The following is a 10963-nucleotide window of genomic DNA, read 5'->3' as shown; positions in this document are numbered from 1 at the left end:
TATTGAACTTACATATTTTTTGTTTGAAAGATTTGAAAAAAAAAACTGCTTAAAACGTTTCATTTTTATATTCATCTTTATTCTTAATCAGAACTTTTCACAAAATAAATCAATTTTACATTTATTTCTTGCAATCCTAAGTTGGATAAGATTGGAATTCAAATGTTACTTAACCGTTCATATTGTAATAATAAATAAATGCATTATTTAAATTTAAATAGAAATGTTTTCAATTCAGGCCTCTGTTGGTGTTGTGTTTTTGTAAATCGGTATGCTCATTTGTTCTTCTTGTCTCATTCGGTACCTCGATGCCATCATCGAGAACAATGTTATTCCTATGGCCATCAGGCCTGCGTACAAGAAAAATTCGTCACTCTGGAATAAAAATATATTGCTGTTATTTTTAACTTCCCGAACATGTAAGTTTTTGCCAAATTTGTTTCAAGACATTCTGAATCGTTTGACATTAAATAGAATGTGTATGTGAGCCAGAATTTGATCTTTCTTTAAAGTTCTATAAAAATGGCTGCATCGATTGATGCTTTATAATTAGCTGATAAGTGCAATTCTTTGCGTCCACGTTTTTGCCAAACATTCAGAATTGATTTTGAAAATTCAAGATATGAGTTGAAAATCGTTGGGAATTGTGCTGATTAGTTTGTGATAAAAATCGTCTGGGTAGTTTTGTTAAAAAAAAAATATGACTAAATATATAAATCATTTATTCCTGTTTTCTTTCGGTTATAATAATTAATATCATCAATCCCTACAGACAGTTAAAAATTAATGCTATATGAAAAGTAAAAATCGTGATGATATTTAGTCTGTAAATTATATCCTATTTTAAAATAGTGCAATAACTCACGCTTCCTAATTTTTAGTTTGTTTTTTACTTGTTTTTACGCAGCGAATCAAATAACTGTTTCAAAATCTTACCTGCAGTTTAGATTTCAAAAATCTGCAAATTTGCAAAATCTTACCTGCAGTTTTATTAAATTTATTTCTGTAATTATCACAACAATTAAATTTCCTAAAGCGTTGTTGACAAACCAAAATGCAGTCAGGACGGACTTCATTGATTTAGGGGCCTAAAGCAATATTTTATACACACATATATTAGTGTTTTTATAAAATTTAAATTTCACGTCTCAGTCATTCCTTTTTTACTTACTTGCGTAAAAGCAAACTGCAGTCCTGGAATGGACAACAGAACCTCACCCAACATCAACAACAAAAACTGGGGAATTTGCCACAATACACTGTATTTTCTTGACGAAGAATTATTCTGGACAAACCGAACAATACATCAATAAAACCAGAAAGTGGGAGATATAAATTTTAATAATATACCTCTATGAATTTTTGCAATACTCCAGCTGATAAAAAAGACAACACGGCCATAATTCCACCACATCTGACTTGGTCCAGAGACGTTTGTAAAATTCCCAGCTTATCAAACAAAATTGACAACTGGCTCATGAATAATATTAACAACAATAATAAAATCGGGCCTAGAGATTTTCCTGCGAGGAAACAATAAATCAGTCATATGCCTCTTGTTTTTATCTTTAAATCTTTTATCTCACCTGGTCCGGCTCGACTTTCATGAATCCCAAATCGGTGTCCAATTGGCGGCTGGTAGGTCCATGTTGAGTCCTGTTGGGCCGTCAGTGACCAATAGACGGGTAGAGGTAGGAATAATACTAGGACCTTGATGAAGGCCTTAACATCGCCAACGAAACGTCGGCCGTACCTAGATCGCGCGCTGTCCAGCCAGTGTTCGGCGTCTGATGGTTTCCTTCCGCGTGCGTTCTGGACCAAAGCGTGCTGTCGAAAGTATAAGGATTACATAAATCATGCTTGTGGAATATAATTATAAATCTGTTTAAATAAGATTATTAGGAAAGTGTTTAGAGTGAGATATTTAAATATAGTTGAACTATTTCTATTAGGCTTATTTTTTACTCACCAAACACATCGTATAGTTTGGCAAAGATGTTTTCCTGAAGGCGTTTGGGCTCTGTAATACGCGAGACCAAACAAAAACACAGCTGAAATATTTAATTATTTATTCACATTATAAATATATTTATGATGAGCAGAATCGCCGAAGTGGGTAGGAGATACGGAATAGAGATCATGTCGACAAATATTGGAGATGGGAATACCGGAACTAGATAAATCCCTCAGAATAACGGCAGGAAATCGAGAATTGGAAGATGTGGATCACTTCAAGTACTTTAAGCAGGCTGTACAGAAACGGATACTGCACGAGACAGATCAGGGCAAGGATTGAAAGCGCCAAAGCGGCATTCACGAAAAAGAGCAGGTTACTGACGAGCAAACCGAGTCTCGACTTACGGAAAGGACTAATAAAGTGTTATGTCTGGAGCATAGATCTGTACAGATCAGAGGCGTGGACTCTGAGAAAGGCTGGCATAAACTATACGGATACTTTAGAAATGTGGTGCTGGACAGTGATTGGTGAAGATAAAGTAGACAAATAAGCTAATAAATGGAGAAGTTCTGAGTGGGTAGAGAAAAAACTGTACTGAGCATGATCCTGAAAAGAAAAAATAATTGGATCTCACCCATTTTGCAAAAAGAGTGCTTCCTACACGAAGTCGCCGAAGGTAAAATAAATGGACTTAATGGATTGGGAAGAAGAACATAAATGCAGTTGATTAATGACTTCCGCAATAAGAGAAAATACAGGGTACTTAAATCAGAAGAAAAGAACCAGTAAACTTGGAAGCATAAGTTTGGAAAGGGAAATGCATGATAGTTTTTGAAAAAGTGAATAATGGTAATAAAATGACAATGGGAATAATAAACAAGCGAAGGAAGGAGAATTATTGCTTTTGTGGTGCTCTCACACCATGGACCTGCCCTTGGACAGGCTATCATTATTATTATTATATATATATATATATATATATATATATATATATATATATATATATATATATATATGATTTATCCATACCCCAAGCGAGCAAAAACGCTCCAGCCAACAGCCCAAAAACAGCCGTATAGCAATCCGTCATATGGAAACACGAAGTCCCTGCTCTCACTGCCGGGGGCGCAATTTTGCTCAAAAGAACCCCCATCGTATACACGAAGTAATAATGTGAGAAATAGTCGTCTAGGGCTCCGGTTTGCTGAGGTAGAGTAAACTGAGAACCTCCCAATGAGGTGACGCAGGCTCGTATTCCGCCGTTACCTGGATAAACATAAATTTAGCGTGCTTTACCAAAGGCATAAATTTTATTTTATTTACCTAAAGAAATAAGTAGCAATGCAGTGAACACCGTTGGCACAATTTTGAACGTCAGTATGGGCCATGTCACCAGGAATAGAATCGTGTAGCCCAGGCCATACAGAAAGAATGTATAGAATATCGTACTGAAAAACATGGAGAAAACAAGAATTAGTGTTATATATATTATATATGTTGTTTATTATAAACTTACTTAGAATTTCCGAGATAACTGTCTGCCAAAATTGCTCCAAAAACAGGTGTGAATTGACTAAAGAAGTTGAAAATGTGAAGGACTGTCGTCGATGTGTTTTCTGACAGACCGATGGAGTCTCGGAGATATAAGGCGAGGACAGCTGTAAATAAATCAACATTTGCATCATTATTGTATACATGCGCAAATTTTTTCTGGCCACTATCCCTGGATGGTATATTCACACGTTCATTTTTTTTATTATGTCGATACGGTTCTTTTTAGGAATTATTGTTACTAATAGTACGGGAGCCAGCAACGTTTTCGAGCAAGCATTTTAGTCAGGCTGTTTTTTTGGTATGTGGTCCTTGGTGCTCTCTCGGTTAGGGTAAGGGCCGTCTGGCAGCTGGAAGTGGTTGCGTTAATTAGTGCGCAGCCAATTTGTACAGCGCGATTTCAAAATTTTGAAAGCATTTTAGTCAATCCAATTTTCGTTTTTTGACTTCGAATAGGTTCACCAGACTCAAATTTTTTGTTGCCAGACATTTTGGGCGCTGCTAAATATGTGCCAGACGCCAATTTATTTACGAATTTTTTTAAAAATTCAAATCATTTTAGTCCGTCTGAAATTTTAGTATTATATTCGTTACTGGTAAAAACACGTAAAATTAATTTGCCAGACGTTTCTGCGGTTGTTAACCATGTCTGGCAAGCAAAAATGTCTGGCAATATGATACTAGTTTATAGCATTTTAGTCAGTCCAATTTCCATTTTTTGACTTGATATTTGATATGATAACTTGAATAAGTTATCCAGATTCACATTTTTGTTGCCAGACATTTTGGGCGCTGCCAAATATGTGCCAGACGCCAATTTATTCATTAATTTTTTTTTAATTTCAAATCATTTTAGTCCGTCTGTAATTTTAATATTATGTTCATTAAGGGTCAAGAAACATAAAATTAATTTGCCAGACGTTTCTGTGGTTGTTAAGCATGTCTGGCAACGAAAAAAGTTTGCCAATATGATACTAGTAGACAGAGTGAGACAATCGCCAAATACATTGGCACGAATGAAACAAAAAACTATTATACTCGTAAGAGCGCAATACGTATACTATTTAAAGTTAGTGCAATTTCAATAACATTTTCATAAAACAAATAAAATAAAGTTAAATAAAGACCTAATTAGAAAAGACAAAAAAATTGCATCATATTAGTCAATTTTTTAATTTTACTAGCTCTAAAAAATATGTTAATGATTCTAAAATATTGCTGTTAATATTTTCAAAAATTTGACTCGACAGTGGTTAAGTAACATCGTCAATTTCCTAAGAATATCATATATTTTAAGTTTTGCAATGAGAACTGACAATAATCATTATTTTTGTTGTACGCAATTTTTTTTATCGCAAAGTTAACTGAGTCAAATGACTTCATTTTACATGGTACTTAGCTTTAGCAGCAACTATTTGTAACACATACCTATACTTAATACTGGTAATACTAGTTTTGCTACCTTACTAGTTCAAGCTACCCCTAGAATAGAATCTTAAAATTCTAGTATATATATACAATATATATTGTACAGCAAACATTCTCCGCTCTTTTTCCTTTCAGCTTTTAGCTGTAAATTGAGCAATGTTTTTTAAAAATCGAAGTGTATTTAATAATTCAAAAATTCAAATGGGATCATTTTAGATCAATATGTATCACTATATAATGATAGTCATTCGACCTAGGTCTCTTAAATCAAGATTATAATTGGGAATATCGTTTTTTTTAACAACGAATAAAAACGCCTATTATACAGATTTATTCGTCTTATGGCTTAATGATACAATAATACAGTAATGTAGCTACAGTTTATCTTCCTTCTCATGTGTTGGTACTAGAAACTGACACATTTATTCAATATGATAACTGTTTAAGCACTTTGGATGTTAGCACACGCCTCGCATTCATTTATACATAATTATTTCGATTAATTCCTTCAAAACAATCAGGTATGCGACCCTCTTACACTGGGACAATAATACTACAATGTGATATATCAAAAGACTCATTAAACTCATCTATCCAAAACAAATCAATGGATTTTTATTTTTCACTCATAATTCACCTTCGATGATGTATTTATAAAGGCTGCATATTATGAGAAATATGAATTTTTTAACTTTCCAGATGGCAATTTGTAAGAAACGGTGATTCTGAAGAAAAATGGTATAAACACAATTCTGCAGAGAAGTTTATAACAAACACATCTGTCTAATATAGTTACTTGATTTTTCTTATAGTTTTCTGCCTAGTAAACGTATAGCGCTCTTACGAGTATAATAGTTTTTTGTTTCATTCGTGCCAATGTATTTGGCGATTGTCTCACTCTGTCTACTAGTATCATATTGGCAAACTTTTTTCGTTGCCAGACATGCTTAACAACCACAGAAACGTCTGGCAAATTAATTTTATGTTTCTTGACCCTTAATGAACATAATATTAAAATTACAGACGGACTAAAATGATTTGAAATTAAAAAAAAATTAATGAATAAATTGGCGTCTGGCACATATTTGGCAGCGCCCAAAATGTCTGGCAACAAAAATGTGAATCTGGATAACTTATTCAAGTTATCATATCAAATATCAAGTCAAAAAATGGAAATTGGACTGACTAAAATGCTATAAACTAGTATCATATTGCCAGACATTTTTGCTTGCCAGACATGGTTAACAACCGCAGAAACGTCTGGCAAATTAATTTTACGTGTTTTTACCAGTAACGAATATAATACTAAAATTTCAGACGGACTAAAATGATTTGAATTTTTAAAAAAATTCGTAAATAAATTGGCGTCTGGCACATATTTAGCAGCGCCCAAAATGTCTGGCAACAAAAAATTTGAGTCTGGTGAACCTATTCGAAGTCAAAAAAACGAAAATTGGACTGACTAAAATGCTTTCAAAATTTTGAAATCGCGCTGTACAAATTGGCTGCGCACTAATTAACGCAACCACTTCCAGCTGCCAGACGGCCCTTACCCTAACCGAGAGAGCACCAAGGACCACATACCAAAAAACCAGCCTGACTAAAATGCTTGTTTTGAAAACGTTGCTGGCTCCTATACTATAATAATATAGTGGCCAGTGACAGAAACATGCAGCAATTAGAGCGTCCGCGTACATTGCCATCAAGATTTTTGGACTACATTTTCCAATTGTATACCATCATTTTCGCAAACAAAAAATTTAAGGCGTTCACAAGAAAAAAACAGGAAAACATAATTTGAGAAGACAGTACACAAAGAAATCATTTGGTCGTCTTTTGGAAAGGAAACAGGCCATACATCGTAACCAATCTTCGCCGGGCTCATCAAAAGATTTTTTTTTTATTATTTTTGAACAACGATCAGAACCCAATAGTCTTATAAGCTGTTGTGCTGATTTGACTTAATACTAGTCTGTTCGGCAGATGGCAACCCAAACGGTTGTCAAATCTCTGTATGATGATGATATATTATTGTTACAATTTCTGTAATAGGGCGAGTATTTTATTGGTGCAGCAATGCCGGGTGAGTGCTTTTTTACTTGGAAACATTACTATCTATATTTTCAAGTGAAAATTGTTGTCGCTGCTGCCTGACAACGGGCTGCTCGAAGTGGGTATCGAACCTGGGACCTCTGATTCAGGTCCCATCGCTCTCAACCGCTTACCTAAATACAAGTCTCTTTTTTTACCGGTGGAATTTTTGGTTTGTTTTTAGAAGTAGTTAGAGTAGAAGATAAAAGCTAATCACCTCTGACAGGCTTTAGTATTATTTTCTTGCCGTCGAATGAACTACGCTGTAGTTTTGGCCAAATAGTACTATGTCAGTTTGTTCATTGCATAAGTATGTCATTTTGTCCGAAAGTGAACAAAAATGAATGAATAATCAAAATTCTATAAAGCATCTGACAATTGCAATGAAGTTGATCGAAATCACTAGTATTGGCGTAAGTTCATTGAATTTAATACAAATAATTACAAATAACATTGAATAAGTAACCAAAAACATTTTAACATTTTTTACAATTAAAATTTTTATTACATAAACTACAACATTATTTGGTGATTACTTTAATAGAAAGTGAAAACTACAACAGGCGATTTACAAAGAATAAACTTATTTTTCTAATAACTATTAAAAATATTATAGAATTAATCACTTCATTAATCCAGAGATTCAATTAGATCTAAGGCGAGCATGCTCGACCAGATAACAGAGGCGTCGTTCTCTTGTGCATCACAGTAAAATAGAAAGGCCTATCAGCATGAAAGAATTTTGTTTCTCGGTGAAAACATTTTGGAGCTGACTGATAGGCCAAACGAACACCTGTGGCAGCTGCGGCTTCAGCACCTTCTTCATTTACTTCAATGAAAGCTTTTTGTATTACTTTAGAAATACATAGCAACTCATCACCCAACTTTTTGAGAGGTTCATTCAAATCTATCTCAGATTCAATCTTGAATTTAGGCAGATCCAAAATAACTTCAACAGCGTACATGCGTCTAGTCAAGTTATGCAAATCAACATCCTGTAACTTGTCTTCAAGAGCAGACAGACCAGTTTTGCTATTTGGCAGAATGATTAACATGGCCAAATCTGAGCTTCTGTAGGGCAATTCTACAGCCTTTGCATCTAATTGTTCAAATTCGCCATAACGGAATTTATCCTTAATATGCATCATACTTACATTCTTTGTCTCTGTTTCAGTAACATAGAAAGGTTTATCTTGGGTATTTTCAATTTCGAATTGTTTCTCCCAGAGGCCTTTGAAGTACAATGCATTCACAAGAACCATTCTTGCATTCTGATCGAGATCACCGGCTTTGATCAAATGAAGAATTTTGTGATGAGTTTTTTTTTCAACCCAAGTATTGATAACCCTAGTACTTTCAGCATTTTCCGCAAAGTTCAAGTTTTCTGCTCCAGCTAAGAATTTCTTGGCGGCAATTTCCTTGAAGGCGGGTTTCAATCTATAGCCTTCCATAACATAAACTTTATTGGCAATTTCCAGAATTACACCTTTTTGTGTATTAAGGGTGTTCATCAATGCCTGATAGTCATCTTGAATTTGTTCTTTTGATTGAGGCTGACGCAAACCAGCAGCTATTTGTGTGGCAGTATTACCACAAGCTCCCATTAATACCAGCGACAGAGAAGTTTGTACAGACAGTGGGGACATGATAAGGTTTGTCTTCGTTGTCAAAAGCAACCGTGCTATACAGGTTTCCAGCAAACTGGTTAATACTCGTAGATAACTCTTGGGGATCCGCCATTATTGAAATCGGTAATACGACTGATGCAAAAAGAAACACTAGTCGTGCGTTTATCATTTTGATATAATTTTGGCACAAAGAGCGATAAAAACACTAAAAAATTAAAATACAAAAACGTACGCCATATGAATCAAAATTATTTTTACTGAAACAAAACAATACCGTGCCCGTTTGCTTATCACCTTCATGTCAACTGACATAAGAAACATGAGAAAACCACCATCAAAATATTGAAGTAGCGATAAACGTTTGAACAATGACGCCCAACATCTGACATGATTGTGATTATGGCTTTCTCCATGTTATATAGTAGCGGAAATATTACTAAAACTAGTCAATTTTTAAATAAGGCTACTGTCATTTTGCTCATTTGTCACTTTGTCCGTATTTTTCCTACTACAATTTGTTTTAATCGCAAACTGCTTGCAATGGAAATAAATATTAAATTTTTAAATAATATTAAATGATTGTAGATTGCATCTTCAATCAGATTTTGTTTTAATTTTATAACAAATGTAAATCTAAAGTAAATTCCTAATCAACTTACTCCTGACTCCATTTGCAGCAAAGGATTCAAAAAATTTGGATCCGAGCACAAAGTATACGGCGACTGGATATTTTGGTAGTTTCGCGTCATTTTTCTCGCTATTATGTGCATCTGAACTAATTGTAGTCTGAAAATGAAAACGTGAGCTTTGAGATACTTGTAACATTGAAAAAATAGTAAAGAAAAACATGTGTTGAAGAGGATTTGTGATCAGTGTCTAAGGTAATGATTGTTTACTTACATGGAAAGTGTCGTAATGTAACAAAATAGCTTATATAAATTTTAAAAGTGAATGTTAGTGACTGAAAACATATAGAATGACAAAGAAAGAAAAGTGAAGTATTACTTAAGGGGTTAGGGGTACTTGGAATTTTTGAAAAATCGATTTTTATTTTTTTGCATTTTCATTAAGTGTAATATCTTGAAAATGTTCTCTGAAAATTTCAAGTTGATCCGATGAATTGCACTCTTACCAGCGCGTTGACGCAAGTGGAGAGCTCGATACTTATACTCAAGATTATGCACCCTCACTTCCTGATGTTTTAAAAGATTTTAAACCGATTTACGCCGATCTCAGCAATGATAATTTACTTTCAAGATGTGTAGTTCAAGATTGAATCCATAATCAGAAAAATTAAAGGCTTCAACCAACTAGTGTAAAAAATATGCCTAAAAACCGTGAATACTAGTTCTACTATCGTACAAATTGCTGAATAATATACATCATTATTATTGATTATGGATACCCTAGGACCTAGTTGTGGGTATAATTACCATTGGTATGCTGAAAAATTGGATGCTGCACGTATGAAAGTGGCAGGATCAGCGCGCCAACGAGGACACCTCGAGAGCCAAAATGCTTCGTAGGCAACAGCAAATGGAAATTTTGGAAACTTGCACATTGACTGATGAACTATTATATGGCCCAGAAATAGATGACTCGGTTTAAGTAATTCAAAAATTCGAATTTCTGTACGTAAAACCAATGTGAAACTTCAAACGTTCACATGTGGGTGACCACTGTAACTCAAAAACCGCTTAGTAAATTTTAATGAAATTTATGCAGCTTTCAGAATACATAATAAACTCGGGCCTGATCGAAGGATTTTCTTTTTTTCAAAAATTTCAATTTTTAGACCAATTAACTGTTGATTTTTTACCCAAAAATCTAGATTTTTTTTCTGATGCTGCCGTTTTGTTAATTTTTGCAAAAAAAGAAAACCTTCGATCAGGCCTAGGATTATCTATTCATAAAACTATTTTTGTTTATTTGATTGATTTTAAATGAATCTCTAAGGAGTTATGATGGTCACCGCCAGTACCGTTTTTTGAAACAGGGTCAACAAAAACAGTTATAACTTTGGGAATATTTTTTTTTCTGAAATTTTTGTTACTTCAAGTCAAAACATTGTATAATGATGCCGTATTTGCATAAAACGTCGTTTAATAACAAAAAAAATACTGAAAATTCTCATCTTTTTGTGCCTCCAAGTACCCCTAACCCCTTAACTTATTTTGGTTCTATGAGAATTCAATTCTATGACAGCAAGATTAATAAGTTTCAATTTGAAATTTTTGTAAACAATTTTTTGAATTAAAAAGGAAAAACTGTGGCATATCAATCACAATTAGTAAAGTTTCTAGTTTTA

At 33.9% G+C, this 10963-nt stretch overlaps 1 protein-coding gene across 1 annotated transcript; it reads right to left on the bottom strand.

Moving 5' to 3' along the window:
- Positions 1-234: 234 nt before the first annotated feature.
- Positions 235-9480, bottom strand: LOC113390854 (peptide transporter family 1-like). The gene is made up of 10 exons (XM_026626926.1): positions 9315-9480; positions 3474-3615; positions 3281-3405; positions 2987-3223; positions 1975-2051; positions 1587-1827; positions 1351-1523; positions 1172-1285; positions 981-1088; positions 235-375 (listed from the first exon to the last, which is right to left on the bottom strand). The coding sequence occupies exons 1-10, from the start codon at positions 9478-9480 to the stop codon at positions 235-237; spliced, it is 1524 nt and encodes a 507-aa protein (XP_026482711.1).
- Between the last annotated feature and the right edge of the window lie 1483 nt (positions 9481-10963).

The sequence above is a fragment of the Ctenocephalides felis genome, unplaced genomic scaffold (assembly GCF_003426905.1).
Source record: "Ctenocephalides felis isolate EL2017-DRISC unplaced genomic scaffold, ASM342690v1 CF-g0.4_SCAFFOLD_03683, whole genome shotgun sequence".
In the NCBI taxonomy this organism is placed as follows: domain Eukaryota; kingdom Metazoa; phylum Arthropoda; class Insecta; order Siphonaptera; family Pulicidae; genus Ctenocephalides; species Ctenocephalides felis.
This window is presented reverse-complemented; position numbering and strand designations above follow the sequence as displayed.